General features: G+C 39.3%; 1 protein-coding gene across 18 annotated transcripts in view; it reads right to left on the reverse strand.

The window, feature by feature from the left end:
* Positions 1-21,130, reverse strand: part of BNC2 (basonuclin 2) — a 354,372-nt gene that overhangs the window by 27,519 nt on the left and 305,723 nt on the right. For all 18 annotated transcript variants that reach the window (XM_035558579.2, XM_050716583.1, XM_050716585.1 and 15 more), the window contains one exon: positions 1,352-3,318. In XM_035558579.2, the coding sequence (XP_035414472.1) occupies positions 1,352-3,318 (1,967 nt within the window). The remainder of the gene's footprint in view (positions 1-1,351; positions 3,319-21,130) is intronic.

Consider the following 21,130-nt stretch of genomic DNA (forward strand, 5'->3'; position numbering starts at 1 on the left):
TGTCTGTTTTGAAATTGTTTTCTAATGGTTCTTCTTCTTCTTTTCAGGGAATTTTATAAATTGGAAGAGAATATATGAGATAGTCAGGGACTGGACTCCATCAAAAAAGCAAATTTTGTCTCCTTAGTCTCCTCAGCACTAAGTTGCTTTCATTTTGTATTACAAGATATATTCACTTTCAAACCCCATCAATTTCAATGAAAAAAAAAAAAAAAAAAGAGCTGTGTGTGAGATACTTAACTAGGTTTAATTTCCTTCCTGTGTCTGCTGAATCTTTACAGCATAATGAAAAAATATGAAACACAAATAAAGGAAAAGAGATGACCCAATCTCTCCATCACTCCATGAACCAGAGAGATTTTGTTATGTGACAATATGATCATCATCACATGTGAGAGCTTTTATCCATAACTATGAAATAACTGCATTATCCTACCACCTTGAGAAATTCCATTTAGATTACATTTTCCTCAGGAATCAAAAAGAATAGTGTGTGTATATATAAACCTAAGAGTTTAAGGACCAGCTGCTTCTGTTTAAGCCCAACTGTTTCAGTATTGATGCAGCATAGCTTGGGCATGATGTCATTTGAAGGACCAGCAGAATATACCCTGGGTTGATCTTAACAATATGTAGGGGTCTAGTCTCTTCTGTCTGAGTGTGCATTATTCCAACCAGTAGGGAAGGGACTTGCTCAGAGAAGAAAAGAAAGTGGACTAAATAACCATAGAGGACCGAGACATGTATACATTCCTAAAAAGAGACAATTATTTTCTTAATATTTACTTGTTCTTGCTAATTTTAAAAATTGAAGAGAAGAAAGACTATTCTTTTAATGTTTCCTGTTTGCTTCTATATCACCCTGTTGGGATGGAAATCATTCTTTTATTCCAATCCTTCCATTCTCTCTCTCTCCACCCATTCATCCAACTGTCCATCCATCCCTTCCCCTCCTTCCTACTTCTATGCATGCATAAAGATATTTCCATTGTATATTATTTGCTATATATTTAATAGAAGCTTTTCTAGATTTAAAAGCTGCAGGGAGAAGAGGATAAATGTAATAAGTTGCAGCTTATAAAGAGAAGTACACATAGTCACAGGTACACAGAAAGAATAATGATATTTATTATCTTGCCAGTCACTTAAGAGGATGGCACAACATATACTATTCTGAATGCCAAGCAACAATGAAAATCTTGAAGTGATAAAACTCTCTCAATGTCATGGGAACATGATTGTCACTTGTCATTATTGTGCCTCTCTCTATTTCTTCATGTACCCTAAACTGCCTATTCCTACATAATTCAACACATTTAATAATGTAGAAAATCAATTAATATTTACTGACCTGTCTCTGCTTCTCCGTGATGGGAACGCAGCGTTACAGCCAGCCACCGTGCAGACATGCATTTCTTTTAAATGAACGTTCCTGTAGTGAAGTTTCACACTGTAGGAACTCTTGAAACTCTTCTTGCACACGTAGCAGATCTTGGGGTCTGGGCTTGAGCACATTTCACCTTCTGGGGAGAACTTCTGAGGGCTGCTATAGTTGAATGTGGATGCAAAACTTTCATGAAGGGCAGCCATACTGGCACTGCCTCCATTGTACAGTCCATATTGGCTCATGTAGAACATATCATATGTAGGGTCTGTATACTCTTCCTTCACCTTAATGACATCCTGGTTAGAAGAGTCATTGTGGTTTTCATCTGGTCTGTCACTATGCATCATAGATTTTTCACCAGGTTCATGGAGGCGATCATCACCTTCCATGGATTCCTCACACAATTTGGGCTCTGATGACTCCGACTCATTTTCATAGTCTCTGTCATGCTCTTGGTCTTCTGACGTCATGCTGTCTGCCCTTCTTATATCTGGTCGGGTAATACATCTGCTTCTGTCAGTTTTAGAAAAGTCTTTCACTGACAGGCCTGGGCTCATTTCTTCCTGAGAATGGCAGTGATTGTCATGACCAATGTCATTCACCATTGTACTGCTGTCATTCACCTCTTCATCTTCATCATCAAACTCATCGGCAGTATCAATAACTTCCTTTTCTATTTTAACTGGCATGCTTGACTTCCTTGGCTTCTTCTTCGGGGCAAGATCAGTATTAGGCTCTGGAGTGGGCATCAGCACTGATGGAATCGATGACTCTGAAGGAGGAGGGGCATGCTGCTCCATGCCACTTGATGCTGGTATTATTGGACTGGTAGGGAGGGAGGTTGGAGGACTCACCATCTCTCCAGAAGTAAGTAAATTTCTGTAAAAAGGAGGAACAGGTTGGACAGTCTTTAAAGCTGGAAACACCAGCTGGCTGGGAAGAGGATTCTGTAGCACAGGGTCTAGAGGGGGAGTGGTAAATCCCATCGGTGGACGCCCAGGGCTTGTTAAAGTTAGGTTGGATTTTGTACTTGCTATGACTGGAGTGGCAGCACCTGATGTAGCACGAATTAGATCTTTGTCTCGATTATTCCTTAGCATAGGCATGTGGAGGCGGGGGTTGGGGTTAGCACTGTGACGATTGCGGCTTCTGAGAGAGCTGAAGACCATGTTGCAGCCCTCAATAGTGCACCGGTGCTTGATTTTGAGGTGAACGGCATTGTAGTGGATTTTAAGAGTACCTTTGTCATAGAAAGTTTTGCCACATGCATTACAAAACACTCTTCCTTTTCTGGAGGCAGACCCCATTCTCCTCATTCTGTGAATGCGGAACGAGCTTTTAGTATGTTCTGGTTTCGATAAATCATTGACAGGCGTAGGTGTCTGAACAGGAGAGACACAGGCTGGCTCAGTTTTGGGTTCAACATTTGTGATGCTGGTCAAAGCATTCCTGCTGGATGTTTGCTCATTCTTGAAAGGTGTAGGGGAAACTTCAGATTCACTGCTCTCATTATATTCATTTTGGGTTGTAAGGCTTGGTTCACGGAGCCTCATTGCTGGCTGTTCCAGCAGGAGGCCATTTGGAGGCAGCCCCAGCAGCGGAGCAGAGACTGGATTTATGTACTGGAATGGAAGCAGGAATGCAAGGCTATTCGGGATGTTTTCAAAATGATGAATGCTGGAAGGGTTGCTATTCTCCAGGTGAGCAAGGAGACTTGGGCTCCTGGTGCGATTATTGCTTTCAATAAAAGTTCTTATATCTGAATCTGTCTTTGAAGATGGCACAGCCACAGCCTGCCCTTCTTTTTCTTGAATTGCCATCAGCTCCACAATGGATTTGGTTTCTCCAAATCTCAGGAACTGCTGAAGGGTAATGATCTCTTCTTCCCTGGACATGATTGCCCAGCGGTCCAGCACCTTGCCTGCAGCATCCTAGAGGCCATATCAAAGAAACAACAAACACAAAGAAAAAAACTTATTGATTCTGCATAATTATTGAATTCAATAGAAGGTGCTCTGCTGCCTGCACATGAAATACCAAGCTCAAAAAACAACATGCAAACAGAGTTAATAGAACTCAACCAAAAAAAACCCAAACTTTTCAGCCATGCAAATATAGTAATTACAATCACAGTAAAAGAAACAGATTAAGTTTAATAATGTCAAAGCAAACAAAATGTAGACCACTGGGAATCTGTGATCTAAATACTCCAATACTGCTATTTTAACAACATTGATCTATATACTATACAATAGTTCGGCATACATTAGTATAAAGCATGAACTATTGCTGTGCACTCCATTGTAAAATATGGAAAATTGTACTTTAATTGTTATAAAATAGTGACACTACAAGAAAGAGCTAAATAAATGAATTTGATATTTGCTTTTGAAATATAGGTAAACATAAAGCTTAAGTCATTCATGGACCTTCTCATAAGAAAGTCTGATGCAGGGCAAAAAGTCTTAAAAATGCCATATAAAACTATTATCTTACTCCTTTTTTCTTTCTTTTTTTTTCTTTTTTTTTTTAATGAAAACAATACTGAAAAACACATTCATTATAAGCTTGCATCAAAAGGTAGAAATAGAGACACTGTTTTAACCATAACTGGACTATTAGTGGGAGTTGATTGCAGACTTGCAATCGTGGTGTGGTTTAGACTTAAGGGATGACTTTTTTTTTCAGCCGTGCTATAAGTGACATTTAAAAATATGTAAAAAGTTAGCATCTGATGGATGTAGATAGCATAAATGTGTAAAAATGTTGTCTCTTAATATTGCCTTCTGATACCAAGGGAAAAATCCAGAGAGAATACACATCAGTAATCACTAGACTATCTGTTGTTAAATATACATTAAAAAGCATTTCGCACTTTCATTTCTGCTAGTAAGCATGAGATTTGCCTGAAGGTAGGACTTAAAAATTCTGCAATGTAATGTCAGGCAATCCATTCCAGCATGTATTGATAAAAACATATTAAAATACTTATATAATGAATACATCATTTTATTGGCATCCTTCCTTTTGGGCAAATGCTGGACATAACATCAGCATGGTAACTATAACCAACAAGCACTGTTGCATGCCATCAAATCAAAATTATTCCAATGCTTCCTCATGCATTAAACAGTTTGAAAGCCTTGCAAAGATACTCCTCTGTACTGTCTCTGATCTTTTAAATCCTGAGTCTCAGCTTCAGAACCTAACCGAACATGTTGGACTATACACTACTGCAAAAACCACTAGCTCTTATTTGATTATGAAGCCTGCAAATGTCTTTCAGTTTTTGCAGGTTCTATTATTTATTTAGTTAGTTTATTATCTTCAGTCTTCAGAGGATTGAGTGTTTCCTCCCCTCACGTTTTCTAGAGCACTGGAAAATGCAATTTGCCCCAAATGGTGAAGCCTGTATTTACTTGATTAAAGCTGGTTTTCATTATTTCAGCTCTGATGTGTGTCACCTTTCTGAATTCAAAGTTAATGATGAAGGTCAATGTCATGTATTCTTCAGAACCTTGCATGCTACTGTGGAATGTTTGGAAAGGCTCCACATATGGCCATTGACAATGAAACCTTACAAGACTGTGAAACCCCCAACAGTAATGAATTACAGAATACTTTTAGAAGGACTCTCACACTGTTGACCCAGCTGCAGAGCACCAGAACCAATCTCTATGCAGAAGCTGTTCAGCATGTCATACACAGAGATTTAGGAAACCCATCATGCAGATGCTGGTTCGCAGCATGGTCCTGGTTTGCAGCATTAGTCAGGAAGTGTTTGCAGATTTGAATACCTTTGAGCACTGTGGACATCACTAATTGCTATTCCCCCCATTTCTACCTGTCTGATGGAACAGTATTTTAGAGGTACTCTATGTTAATAAAAATCATCCAGAAGATAAAACAACAGCACAACAATAACAACAACAAACACCCAACAGCAAAAGAAAGTGAAACAAAACAAAAGGACAGGTTCACATTTGAAAGCTCTAGGATTATGTCTTCTCTGATCCAACTAATTTTGGCTATTCTGCCCATGAATGCGACCTATGTTTCTCGCATTTACTTCTCCCACAACTTCCAGCCAGACATAGTGGTTCCACTTTTGAGCAATTCTTACGTGGTACTCCAAGAACAGTTCAGATTTTGGTGTCCAGGCTTTTGCTGTCATCTGTGACCCAATTTATATACACACATTTCCAATCTGAAGCCACAAGTATTCATTCTTTCTAACTTGCATTGTTTGAAGATGGAAATAACATTGTCTAATTTATGCTGCTTACATGTATTGAATTAGGACTGCTGTCTGCAGCCAGCTGCAGGCTGCTTTGTAATGTACTACTGGTAGTAATTTGTTTTGTTTTTGCTTTAATTTGTAAATCACTCACAGGCTTATGTAACAGATGGATGTTTTATAAAAACGGATATTTAAGTAAATAAAAATTAAATACAGCCAGCATGAGAATAGCTCATAAGAATAGTAGGTACGGATCCTGTAACAGACTGCCACACATAAGCAGAAGGTTACCTCACGCAGTCACTCACCCGACTGCTGTGCAGCTAGCTGTTTGCATGCATCAAACAGGCAAACATCAGTGTGCTTTTGGGGAGTTATTCCACAGCTCAGGTCAGAGGCACTGGCAGTTGGCTACATGACCTATCTCTCAATGAGACGCCACCCCCTTTTGTCTCGTTTAGCTAAGGACAAAACTTTCTGGGTTTGCAGTGATGAGGGACAGACTTAAAGCTGCTGCTATGTGCCACTGATCACAAAAACTAGCAGTCAAGGGTGTGGCTGCTGGGGGGGTTACTTTCACTGTCACAGAAACAGCAAGGAATAAGAAAGTCAGTCTTAAATGATCTTTGCCTTGTACTAGTTGCATCAAGCTATATTTGGTTAATTTGCAGCAAGGATTTTTATTTCCTCAGCAAAAGTAAAAACATAAATCGTACAGATATCTGTATTTCATTGAAGACATACTACCTATGGATATCATGTAGCATATGCTGCAATATTTACAGATGGCTTTCCATATAACACTGTAAGTATGTATTATGCAAACCTAGATAAAGAGCAAATAGGAATGTCATTTTTTGATAAAACTTAAAATTAACAAAAATTCTAACAATCGTCCCCTTTGAATTAAGTTATAACTAGCTAGGGATCTCTCTGTGTATGGTAATACTTGATTAGAGGTTCAAGTCCTTTTTTACATGTAATCCATTTCTTGTTTCTTGCAATCTCTCATGCTAAATTTTCTCCCCGAAGCCATTAAATCATATCCACATTTAAATATTCCATGACAAAAGGTTCTGATTTATATTACTTTTTTCAGCTCACAGCTGATTAAGCCAAGCCTCCTGTGACAATGTGTACAAGGAAGCCAGTGAGTGTAGAGATACCACTGCATGCTTACAGCTCTGTCTTACAGGCAGTAAACACATAAGCCTGCTCTGGTCAGCATGCTCTTCCTTTTTCACCCATACAGCCTTTTTTAAAAAATATTATTATTATGTTTATTATTATTAATTTTTATTTGTTGTATGTTATATGTGTGGGTAGCTCTATTTCAGTTTTAGATGGAGAAAACTTTTAATTTCTAAATCATACAAAATTTAACCTCCAAGAATACAAAACATAACAGAATCACAGAATCGAAGGGGTTGGAAGGGACCTCGAAAGATCATCGGGTCCAACCGTCCTGCCAAAGCAGGCTCCTTAGAGCAGGCTGCCCAGGTAGGTGCCCAGACGTGCCTTGAATATCTCCAGAGAGGGGACTCCACAACCTCCCTAGGCAGCCTGTTCCAGTGCTCTGTCACCCTCACCATGAAGAAGTTCTTTCACATGCTGGTGCGGAACTTCCTGTGCTCTATCTTGTGGCCATTGCCCCTTGTCCTATCCCCACAAACCACTGAGAAGAGGTTGGCCAAATCCCTCTGTCTCCCACACCTCAGGTATTTATACACATTGATAAGATCCCCTCTCAGTCTTCTCTTCTCCAGGCTGAACAGACCCAGGTCTCTCAGCCTTTCCTCATAGGGAAGATGCTCCAGGCCCCGTATCATCTTTGTGGCCCTCCGCTGGACTCTTTCCAGGAGTTCCCTGTCTTTTTTGTACCAGGGAGCCCAGAACTGGACACAGTACTCCAGGTGAGGCCTGACCAGGGCGGAGTAGAGGGGGAGGATCACCTCCCTTGACCTGCTGGCCACACTCCTTTTAATGCACGCCAGGATTCCATTGGCCTTCTTGGCCACCAGGGCACACTGCTGGCTCATGGTCAATCTGTCGTCCACCAGGACCCCAAGGTCCTTCTCCTCAGAGCTCCTCTCCAGCATGTCATCCCCCAGCCTGTACTGATACATCCCGCTGTTCCTTCCCAAGTGCAGGATTCTACACTTGTTCTTATTAAACCTCATTTGGTTTATTCCTGCCCATCTCTCCAGCCGGTCCAGGTCTCGCTGAATGGCGGCACAACCTTCTGATGTGTCAGCCACTCCTCCCAGCTTCGTGTCATCGGTGTACTTGCTGAGGGCAGACACTATTCCCTCATCAAGGTCGTCGATGAAGATGTTGAACAAAACCGGACCCAGCATTGACCCCTGGGGAACGCCGCTAGTCACAGGTCTCCAGCCGGACTCTGCGCCACTGATCACCACCCTCTGAGCTCAGCCAGGCAGCCAGTTCTCAACCCACCTAACTGTCCACTCCTCTATCCAACACTTTCTCAGCTTTGCTATCAGGATGTCGTGGGAGACAGTATCGAAAGCCTTGCTAAAGTCAAGGTAGATGACATCCACTGCTCTCTCCCCATCTACCCAGCTGGTGATGTCATCATAGAAGGCAACAAGGTTGGTCGAGCACAACTTCCCCTTGGTAAATCCATGCTGACTACTCCTCATAACACTCTTCTCTTCCAATTGCTTGGAGATGACATCCAGAACGAGCTGTTCCAACACCTTTCCAGGGACAGAGGTGAGACTGACTGGCCTGTAGTTTCCCGGATCCTCCTTCTTGCCCTTCTTGAAGACCAGAGTGACATTGGCTATCCTCCAGTCTTCAGGCACCTCTCCTGTTCTCCAGGACCTTTCAAAGATGATAGAGTGGTTCGGCGATCACCTCTGCCAACTCCCTTAGCACACGTGGAGGCATCCCATCGGGACCCATGGATTTGTGTGCGTTGAGCCCACTCAGGCACTCCCCAACTACCCTCGGGTCAACCACGGGGGAGCCCTCCATTTCCCAGCCCCTTTCTCCTCCCTCCAGGGTCCAGGAGTCCCAGGGGAGGAGTCCTTGAAGCAAAGACTGAAGCAAAGAAAGCATTCAGTATCTCTGCCTTCTCGGCGTCTCCCGTTACCAGGACACCCCCCTCGCTCATCAAGGGACCTACATTATCCCTAGTCTTCCTTTTACTGTTTACATACTTTAAAAAACCCTTCTTATTATCTTTTATCTCTTTTGCAAGCCTCATCTCTAGGTGGGCTTTAGCCTTCCTCGTCGCATCCCTGCAGGCCCTGACAACACTTCTATACTCTTCCCAAGAGGACAGGCCCTTTTTCCACATTTCATAGACCTTCCTGTTCCTTTTGATCTTATCGATTAGCTCCTTGCTCATCCACGCAGGTTTCCTGCGCCCCTTCCCCGATTTCCTAGTCTTAGGGATGCACTGATCCTGAGCTTGGAAGAAGTGCTATTTAAACGTAGCCCAGCATAACCTTGCATGTTTTTTAATTCTAAACACACACTTGACTCTTCCCCTTCACATACATATATGTTTATTATTTGTGTAGATAAAGATTCATGTACACTCGTACTGCATTAGATCTACAAAGTAATGTCATGGTTAAACATCCTGAAACTGCCTCCTCATTTTTGCTGAACATATGTTAGGAAGAGATGTGTCAAGATATGTCAGGGTACATCTTGTCTTAAACGTCTGGGTCAGATAGAACAAGTGATGGGCCTCAAGATGATTATCTTGGATGATATAAACACAATAAAAGAAAAGATAGACACAAAGTTCACTCTAATTTGTAAGAGTTTAATTCAGGAGTACTGTGGAGAGGAGTCTTCATTTCCTGAGGGCCTCTAGGCTTTACAGATTTTAAGCTTTCAAATCAGCTTGAAAACCTCACAATTTAAAAACTGATTATTTAGAAAATAAGGATGGTCTACACAAGCATACAGTATAAACATACACTGAAAAACTTCAACTTTTGTTATGAAATCAGTTGTTCTGAACTCTCACTTTGTGTGAGAAGCTGCATTGACTCCTGTACCTGCATTGCCTTTAACTAATTTTATACATATACACTCGCACAGAGACATGTATGTATATATGCATATGCACCACAGACTTTTTACAGTTCTGTTTTTATCTTACTAATTAACTTATTGGCATAGGTAAAGTGTATATATACTCCTGACTGAATGTATAGCGAGAGTTGATTATAGAAGGGTTGAGATTAATAGAAAGGTTAAAAATGTTAAAATTGCTTCTAAAACAAGCCTTCTGTGCTGCGAAGCACTCAAAGATTATTTTGGGGCACTATTGTGATAATTTCTGAGAATCACTCAAAATTATACAGAAAACAACACCAACAGCCTTCACATTTTAGCAAGTTTACATATGCACCATAAGCTGTTCCTTTTAATGCATACCAACTGGAGATCCATGTTACAAAATATTACACAGATATGTATTTGATTAACTAATTAAGCAAGCATGGTGTTTATAATATCACTTTCTTCTATGAATCCTTCTAAAAGAGCTATATATTTTCTAGCTGATCTCGAATAAACATTTTGAGTGCAGCTGTAACAATTGAAAAGCAGACTGAGAGACATTCATTTGGTCATACTGTAATTGCAGAGGATGGTTTTAATTAGGGTGTAGACAGAAGAAAAAAATCAACATTTGTTTCTAATAAAGAAAAGCCTACATGATTTCCATGATTTAGGGTTTGTTGTTTTTGTTTGGCTGAATTTCCCAGGAGCATCTCTTTGCTTCCCAATTAAATTTCAAGCTGTTACACTACGGGTAGTCCTACTGCTCCTGGGGTAAAAGTGACCAAAAGTGTGCAGCAGCACACCAACTCACATTTGTATGGATGGGACAGGAAATGTGAAACAACTTTGGCTCATTCTGGCCAACCCCTACCAACTTCAACAGGGCAGAATTAAGCCTTGTATATACTTTCCATAGAAACAGAAGCATTCACACACTCATTTTCTTGATAGGTGCTTTTACCGTGCTAAACCTAACTCACCTTTGCTCCTGTAAGCATGAAAAAAGTTTTGCATAGTTGTTCGCTGTGATTATACATGTGCAACTGATATGAGGTTTAACACACCCAGCCTGCAAAGAGCCACTGTTAATTTTGTTTTCCCCCTCATCTGTCACTTCTTGTCCACCTCCCACCAGCACCCCTTCTCCAACTGAAACCATATGAACAAACTCATGTTTAAGTGTCAGCAGTTCTCTCCTTGAGTTATACTGCTGCAGCAGGAATGAACACAGTGCAGCACTACTGAGTTCTCAGTCAATAATGGAAATCTTTATCTTTTGGCTTCACTGCAGCCTTCACTGTGCGAGAAAAATCAAAAGTGATAGATCTTCTTCCCTTCAGACACCCCTTTCTCTTACCTGCTGGAGTTTTCTTTCCACAAAAGACACAGGGTATGCATGAGGGTACCAGTTGCAGCAGAGGAAGAAAAGAAGGCTGTCTTTCCCCAAAGTATCAATGAAAATGACACCAGCAGTTTGTATACAAATGAAGAGTAACATGAAGAGGATTTTATTGACTTGTAATTATATGCATGCTTGTATTTAGTTTTGCTGCCAGATATATAAAAGTACTTAACTCTGGTTGCTCCTTATGCTTTAGGTTTCCGGATGCATTTAGCAGCAAAAAGCTTTGCATTTTGACCAAAAAGACCCCAAAGACTTTTGCAAACTTTTACTAATTGATATTGTAGACACTGGGTCAAATCTGGCTGTACTTTAAATACAGAGTAATTGCACCTTAAATCCATAGTAATTCCACTGACCATGCTGGAAAGTAATTTTGAAATAACTTAGTTCTGAAACACTATGTGGAGCCAAATCTGTTTGAATATATATCGGGGGCATACCACCATGGTGGAGCACAGCGGCTGTGTAACGATGCACAGGAGCACTGCTCAGCAGTTTCAGAGTGAAAGTGAGGAACACCATGTCCTGCTGAAATTGCAGATGGAACGTAAGGAGGTGGAATGCAATAACCGCAGCTGAAACCTAGCCAGGACACCGCTGTTAACCACCCACGCTCTTGCTAAATGGCCTACAGGGTCTTTACTGACCAAAAGTATGCAGGCCCTCTGTTTTATATCTCATCCTGAAGACATATGCCAGCAGCACAGACCCCTGCACAAGCAACCTGCTGGAGCACTGGTTTTGGACTGGTTTTCAGGGAGTGGTATCAAAATACTAGATCACCAGCACACTACACCTTTCAGGAACTGAATTTCCTTATAGGCACTTTGTTATGGAATGCTCTTGATTATGGACCAGACAAGAATGCGTAATTCACATGACGATTGCTTTTTTTTTTTTTTTCTGGATATCTCTGTGTACAGCATTTTTATTTTTTAAAATTGTGACAGATCACTGTGGAGCTAAAACATTTTATCACAGCATTTCTAGCTTCATTTAATAATGGCAACTGCATCAAGCATCTTTACAACCGGGTGCTTGACAAGTTTTTCACAGTAAACCTCTGCCCGCACTCAGAGAAAAACATTCTAAGCACTATCAGAACCTGGTTCTCTTCATGCTTTTACTAATTTTACAATGGTATAACTCTTATGATGTCTGTGAAATTTGCTTTGATTAACAACTGTCCTGTTGGTGGGAAGGAAAAAGAGATACAACTCCCAGCTTTAAATGGCAAAGTCTGTCTCTTATTCTGTTAGTATGGATACATATTGCTTTGGTAATAGTAAGAATCCAAAGTCACCTTTCAGCAGTTGTCATTATCTGACATTTATTTGAAAATACCAGTACCACTTCCCAAGTATTTTGTCCCTCTTCTCTGAAGTATGTCACAAATTTTCAAATGCAAGCATTTATTCCCTTTACTGTCAGTTCTGGATTTCTAAAGACTTTGCTCAAGCAAGAGTTAATGAAAAGTGACCACATGCTTTATGGTATCTGCACATGAAAACATTTTTAATGCATGCTAAAGGCAAGGAAATTGTTCTCACATTCCTGGTAGAATATCAGGATTTTCTAGAAACTACGTATTTGAACTCCTTAGACAGCTTTGAAATTCTGAACCTTGGACTCCAACTCATGAGGAATATTTTGATACCTTTTCTTGCCCACAACCTGTAAGCATGGCAAATTCACGTAAATGTCCCTGAAGCAGCTGTGCCACCAACTTGTGTTGAGCAAGAGTGGGTGTTTGCCCCTAGGCAGACATGGCTTCTAGAGGCAATCAAACCACCATACCTGTGTATGAAGTCAGAAAGTTTAGACAGTACGAGCTCCCTTGGGAACTGTTCAGGATAGGGACATGCAGGAACAAAAAAGGGGCAAACCACTGAAAGAATTCCAGGTGTAGGTTAACTTTAGAACACAGTTTTGCATGTAAATGGATAGGAAATAACCAACATGCACATAACCACAGCAATGATTGATTTTCATATGCACTTTCCCAATTTTTTGCATATATAATTGCACATTTTGCTATGCTACATAAGAAAATTTGCCTTGATAGTATCAGTCCTCGAAATCACTTGTGGTTTTACTGGTTGGTGTCAGTGCTGCATTGCTCACTGAGAAATTAAGTTATGTTCTTTAAGCTCACACAGTCTTTCAGGGAATTTAGCAAGCTACTTAAACCTCTCCTCCATGCCTCAGTTTCACCAACACTGAAAAAATCACAGAATCACAGAATCAAAGGGGTTGGAAGGGACCTCGAAAGATCATCGGGTCCAACCCCCCTGCCAAAGCAGGCTCCTTAGAGCAGGCTGCACAGGTAGGCGTCCAGACGTGAAGGTAAGAAAGAATGATGTAATTTTTATGAGAAGTGAAAAGCATTCACCAAGAGCTCCAATAAGGTATTTGTATGTATTTTCAATACAAATAGCCACAAGAGACATTCAGGTTTTCTTCAGCCAAGACCTTCTCCAATGATCCCAATGTGATAATGTGAGCAATTCATCATGTCTTACATCCCTGCAACTGCTCCATGCAACATGCACGGCACCAAAAGCCGGGAAAGATATCTAATTGTCAAGTTAAATCAGATCATCAGATGGTCATTTTCTGATTTTAAATCCCAGCTCACTAAAGCCATAACCCTAATGGGAAAATTTAAGCCACGAAAGGTTACTTGTACCAGGCTTGTAAGTAAAACTTCCAAAGAAGTCAGTAAGAGATTCGCCTAACCAATGGCATTGCAAGGAATTAAGGTGTTACACGAGGATAAAAAGACTGAAGTAAAAGTGTCAATAATTGGATTTCATTACAAGCTTGGTTTTCTGATTGAATGTAACGTTATGCCTCAATAAAGGGATTCAGGTGTACTATATGTTGGATATATGAATGGCAGCAGAACTGGGAGATTGATTTCCATCTTTAGTATTCATTAGGGAACTATGCATTATTACTTGCAATACATACAACATGATCTTAATGAGGCCTTTTTCCTTGATCGTTTACCTAAAAAATTTACACCGAGAAGAACAGGTGTATCATAGGTGGCAATCTGATGCAGAAGGGAGATAGCAGGGTGCAGAAGTGATGCCAAAAAAAGCAAATGTCACTGGAATATAAAAATATTATGATACATGAAGAGAACTATCTGATTGCACATATTACAGACACTGAAATGCAAAAGAAAGTGGGGGAAATTATATTACAGTGTACAAAGTAATAATAACTGTGCTTGTGTGTCTTAATACCCTCTTGTCCCAGCAGTCCTGACTTTCTAGGCAGCCCACTTCTCCACATTAACAGTAGTCATTTGGAGAGCAGCAAACGTGCCATTAGAAGCACTTTTACAAGTGTATATTCATCCACCAATTAGCTTAATGTGGCCGCTTTCTGCATATTTTCTATCCAGGCTTGCACAAATCTTATTAATATTTCCCCCTAGCGCTTTGACAGATTACCTTGTCATTATGCATCCTGGAGCCTTTTAAACAATATGGGTAAACTACTGTTTGCGAGGTTAATGACAATTATCCCCTAATTACTGCATAAGTCACTCAGTCCACTTTATCTCATAGGCAGGGTTCTGCTCTGTGTATCTGCCATTGTGTCACCGTAAATGAATCTTGTATAGCTATGTTTATCTGTCGTTGCCTTGTAAATTACACTGACAGAAGAATGAACAAATTACTCCGTGTCATCACTTAAATACGGCTTCTGATAAAAAAAAAGTCCCACAAGTACAGCACTTGAATTTTAGCCTGATCACAATTTGAATACACAAATTTAATGTTTTAGGAGATATATTTAGAAGGGAATGGGACACAGTGAGGTGGTAGAAGGCTCTGAAGTGGTAAGCCTAAGGGCGGTAAAACAGAAGAAATATAAAGATCTACAGTACTAGTAATTCTGTGATCATCTCCTGAGCACTCTTCTGCTAATTTAACAGCTAATAGATGAGCCAGCTATATTTTCCAAACAATCTCATATTCAGTGCTGTGATGAATTCCACAATTTGCATTGTTTCTGACCACATCCACAAAGGATTTTTTTTTTTTTTTAGTTGAGAAATGCAAACACAAGTTGGAACAGGAACAGCATCCATAAAACCACAGTCAGTGCATTTCAGAACAATATCAAAGATTAATAATTTGGATTATGTCTGCCCTGACCAGTTCTAGTGACTCCAAGAAGATGGATCAGTGCAAAAGCTAAGGCAGAATCTGGCAGGCAGCACCTACATCAATGTATTGATTTAAAATAAAATAAAATAAATAATATAAATAAAATAAAATAAAATAAAATAATAAAATAGCACCTTGCCCACTGTTTTCTACAATACCTGCTCATTGGTCACTGTCTTGGTGTAATTACATTTCAACAGAGTTAGAGTTCAAAAAATTCTGAGTTCAATTCACTCTCCATGCATCGAGGTAGTTCTACTTCAGAAGGGGAAGACAGAATTGGCAAATTCCAATTCCCAACATGTTCCATTTTCTGAAGCTATTGCAAGTCACAGTTAAGAGAGCTCCACTGACTGGACAACACTGAGACCAGGTATGCCCTCCTTTGAGAAAGAAAATTGACTTGTTATGGACCTTGATCCTTCTTTCACCAATGATAGCTCAATGACTTTATCAATAAGCACAAATAGAGCCAAATAGAGCCATATAGAAGCAAAATACATCTACGTGAACAAACGGCCTGGCTGTGGTAAATAACAACACACATTAAAATGTAAAAAAGTAAAAATCCACACACACCTGCTTTTTAAACAATGCTTTTTTTCCTGTATGGGTCTTGGAGAGGTAACTGCTTAATAGCCCTAGGAACCCAAGTTCTACCTAAACTGTAAGAGAGATGATACAGTTCCAATGCTGGCCTCTTCTTGGGTCAGAGAAGGCCTTTTATTTTGGTTTTGGATTGCCAGCAGTCACATTAATTGCAGGGAGTTAGCTTTGAGTGTGCTCCTTACTGTCAATCAGGCTACAAATTTCATTTCCTCAAGCTTGGTGCAGTCATAGCACATGAACTTTCTCTCACCACTGACTGGAGAAGAAACTGAATCCTCTCACTCTACCTCAGACCTGACATTTAACTCTTAGAAAAAGGGTATCTCCCTGCTTGCCAGACAAGTGGGTGATTCATGAAGTGAGATGCTCTTTTAGCTACTCAGATGAAACTGTCTGCCATGCAGCTTACAGGAAAACCAACGTGTAACAATGGGTACATCATCCCTGCATCCAGCAATAAGATCACACAGTAATGCATTTTAAAAGCTTTGGGGATATGCTTTATATATGCACATATTCTACATTCAGAAATGATATAAGTATTGATAGGATACACACTCCAATATTTAAAATGTATTTGATTTTGATATTTTACACACCTTCACGTTTACCTTGCCATTTTATAAGCACTCTAAAATACGTCCAACACCAACTTCTGACAAGAGCAGTACAAAAAAATGAAGTCAGGAGGATGACATGCAAATTGGAACAGAATTATGATTCCTGAAGGGGAACAATATTGGACTGCTTAAGCTGCCATGCAAGAAAAAGGAAGTGTCAGAATTCTCCAAAAACTGGTGATTATTTACTGAACTTCAGCAGGTTATACCAACATTGAAAATCTTTTCGACATAATAAAGTGTACATTTATTTTGTTGGATTATAATAGTGTCATATCCAGAAAGAATAGCAGACTGAGATAGAACAAAATTACTGACATAACTGAAAATAACGGTGGTTTGTATGGAACATAGATGAGGACAGCACCTCTGACCATGCTCTTAATATAGGCTGGAAGAAAAAGCTGTAGTGGTAAGAAAAAGTAACAGCCATCACTGCCAGGGACAACTGAAAAGACTGATCGATTTTGAGTAAGCACTACCTCAAGGGTTTTGGTCCCACAAGGATTGATCTTTGTGTCTGTCCTGTGTCCAGTCAATGCAACTTTCAGCAGGATATCTACTGCAGAAGTAAATGGAAGTGCTGCAGTAACTCTCTACCCTCCCTCCAAGTATGTTATTTTCTCTCTAAGCTGAAGGAGAAGGAAACCCTGTGTGGCTGACGGCAAAGTGCTAGGCAACAGATGATTTTAAATGCTTAAGGACACAGAACACTGTTATTGTTGTGTACAATACTATTTGAAAAAATACATTTCTAAACCATTCATATTTCTCTTTGAACTTGGAGTTCCTTTGGCCTCTGACCTTGGCATAGAAACTCTGCATAACAGAAATGTACTGACAAATGTCTAACAGGTACATTGGTGTTGTAAGGATTAACACTTGTCTTCTAAGCAGGCAAAAGTGGGCCCTAAGTACAACATTAACCTTTAAGTTCATTTCCTAAAGGAAACAAGACTGGCTGCTTCTGGGGAAAACTGTGGGCTGGTTAAAATAATTCTTTTTAACAACAAAAACCTGGAAAAATAACAGAATGAAATTGGGTGATAGTTAAGAAACTAGATAGGAGAAATATAGCTATGCATTCTAGTTAGGATGAACAAGAACAAGAACAAGAACAACAACAACAACAACAAAATCCATCTACTTGGCAATTTTATTTTTGAACATTTTGGGTTTTATCAGCTTTCTTCAAACAATCTCTAGAGTTACTTGCACAGAACTCTGTTAATTAAGGAATATTATTTACATAGGTATTATTCATCTTTTCCAGAGATCTTCTGCATTTAAATGGAAGTATGTACCTTTCATCTAAACCTGATTCAAAAAGCTAAGTGATACGTTGTATGGACATAGATCAGCAGGTGGTAAAGGTTGATGCAAGCAAGAAAATACTAAAAACTTGAAAATATATATCATGTTAACAAGACAGCTCAGTCACAGCTTTACTTATAAGAGGAACTTCTGAAGAGGAACTTGAACATTTAGAATTATACTAAAAACATTATTTTTTGTGTATCAGTTCTTTATCATTTTCAGAGAATTTCACACAGCATGGAGTTTTGTCTATGATTCTCAAATCTCAACAGTAGAGGACTAACAGAAACAAACTCTCCATGAGCAATTCATGTTGAGGAAGACACTGGAAGATATGATACATATCCACAATATGGACTGGACAGAAGAATGAAGTGAATACTAAATATTGGAGATTAACAAGAGCCATTCATTGGTCTGACCCTTTATTTAGGAAAAAGTCCTTTTTTTTTTTTTTTCCCAAACATAATGGAAGTTCTGCCTGAATAAATTCTTCAAAGTCTAGCTGTGCTGAGGCCTGTGCAACCCCTCTCATTCTTCCAACCAAATGGCCTGGTATGGTTTGACAGACATAAGCATTTAAGTGAATTTAATTCATGTGCAAAAAGTCTTCATTATTTTCGGTTTGCAGCTTCGGGGTTACTGGTGCAGAGTTACTGGTTGAGAACTAGAGGTGCAAAATGACCTAAAATTACCTTGGTAATTCAAATTCAGCAGTTAAACTATACTTATCCTCAGGATTTAAAGATGGACCCAAACATCAAACAGAAATTTCATAAACTACAAACATTTGCCAACTGAAGAGAAAACTACTCTTTTATCATTTTATGCTATTTTATCCTTTTCATATTGTGATCTCAGAGATAACAGGTAGAGGCAGACAACCCAGTTGATATGGCACTGCCTAAGGAAATTGAAGCTTTATTACTAGATTCCTAGTGGCTGTGGCTAGTGTGTCACTTCATATGTATTCCGGACAAATCATGATACTTCCATGTCTCTGATTATTGTATTTAAAATGGACATGGACAGCATTTCCCCTTAATTCATGGTGATGTTATACTGACAGTCCCGCTACAGATTTTGAAAGGCTGAATTTGATGGAGCCCTAAATATCTGTACCTTTGAAAAAAGGCTTACTGTGAACTTGACCTGGCTTTATGAATATTCAAAGAACTCTGTCCTGCAATAAGGTTTTATAGGAATTGAACTATGAAAGAACTGAAACGAAAAGACAGACTTTGAAAGCAGTTATCTAGAGAGTTCCAGCAACATTCACACTCCTTTTTTCCATGGAGGACAGCGAGACATGTCTGCAAGGATTCACTTCTATGATACGTAGACAAGTAAGCCATGATCAGTCAATGAATGTCTTTTCTAGTTCACACTCTTAGAGAGCAACCTTTATCACACTACACTGTGATTGTTTCATTCATGCTTATTATGTTCAGAACTTCCCAAGTGAAGTAGTTCTCAAATAAAAATACCAATCCCACTTTCCCAAATGGACACCAATAAACACTAGATTATTAGTAACACAGCGAACTTTGAAGAAAATAGCAGTGCTCATACTTACAAGTTTCTTATAACTTTACAAGACACCCTAGGAATGTCAGGGGACAGACCTAGGGGACAGACCACTTAACAGAGAAGAGACTCCCCTGAATACAACTATTTGTTGCAAAGCAAATAAAATGAATTGTTTTAATAAAAAGAGAGTGGTAAGAATAGCTGAGCAAAATGCAAGCAAAAAGTAACTTTTAATGTTTGGGCACATCCTCAATGCTTAGAAATGGCATCCACAGTTGGTTCAAGTGTGGGTGGTAAAACAGATTTAGAGCTGCCTTTCAACTTTCACTTTTTAATAATAATAAATCAATACATTGAGGATTACAAGCCTCTTGGTTTTGATTTTGTATACCAAAAGCAAAAGACTGACAAAGTTATGGTAGTGTATGAAACTCCTCAGGCCACAGACATGATGATGCAAATATTTTATACCCTATTTATTTATGGCACTCTACTGAGATGCTAAAATAAATTATTAAGATAAAATTAATGGTCTTTTTTTTTTTCTTTTCCCCATGTATATGCCTTATATGGAAATGCAATTCTGAATATACATTCTTAACTCCAGAAATTTCACAGATTAACAGTTCAGACCCCAAATTAATTATAAATGCCTGTTTCAAAATAAAACAAGGACTAGTCTGGACAGCAACATGCAAACAAAATAGTCATATCGGGCTAAATTCACTCTGAATTACACTATGGAGTGAAGGGGAATTATCATGGTGTAGAAAAGAAATGACCAAGCATATTTCAGCAATCACAGATTCTCTCAACTGTCCCTCAGTGATGGCAATGTCTGAAATGAAACTCTTTAAACAGTTTTGTGAAGGAAGTAAGACTCTGTTTCACTGTTCATAGACAGACCAACTGAGCCTGGGTCAATCTTGATAATAACACAGATGATCTTGTACAGATAGGTCATATTCCTTGTCTTGAAAAAGACAAGCGGGGACTGAAGCCAGAAAGCCAGTAACAATTTTGCTCACACAGGACAGTAAGGTCAAACCTGTAAAGGGATCTATAAAACTCATAGTAAATGGAGTTATAATTTGTAAGTGTAAATAGACTTACGATCTATAAGTTATTTAAAACATACCTGTATGTATTGCAGTTCTTTTAGCAAGAAGATTGCTGCCAAATCATTAAGAATGCAGCATTAGTGTTATGTGATCAACTCCTGGAAATGTCTCTTCTACATTTTTTCTTAAGTGAACTACAGAGTAATTCATTCAACTTGGTGGACCTAAACAGGCAAGGTTACCTATAACGTGGTGGTCTCAATCCACATGAGCTTGAAGGACGGGACCACACCTTCTAAAATCCATTAATCAGATCAAATTACTACGCTTGATTCACCATAGGAACATCACAGCATTGTGAGCATGTTTAAACAATTTTAATGTGGTACAGACATAGCAGCAAGGACACAGCAAACAGGAGCAGCAGTAGGTCAGAACATGCAGTATTGCAATGTCTTACACCTGCATTTTTACTGATTTGAAGGAGTGAAAAACAGAATTTACACTCACACAAAGAAGGTACTATAGTTTCTACATAATTTAAGAGCCACCTTTTACAGGAGACGCAGTGTTATTAGGTTAGAGCAAAGTTTCCTTCTTCTTAAAGAGCAATTCCAGGGTGTAAAGCAACACAAGGAGAGAAAAAGTAAAGCTGCATTTTCACAGCAGGAGAACAGGTGAAGTTTGGAAAGAAATGGTGAAAACTACATGTAAGAATTACAAG

Source organism: Cygnus atratus, chromosome Z (genome assembly GCF_013377495.2).
Source record: "Cygnus atratus isolate AKBS03 ecotype Queensland, Australia chromosome Z, CAtr_DNAZoo_HiC_assembly, whole genome shotgun sequence".
Lineage (NCBI taxonomy): Eukaryota > Metazoa > Chordata > Aves > Anseriformes > Anatidae > Cygnus > Cygnus atratus.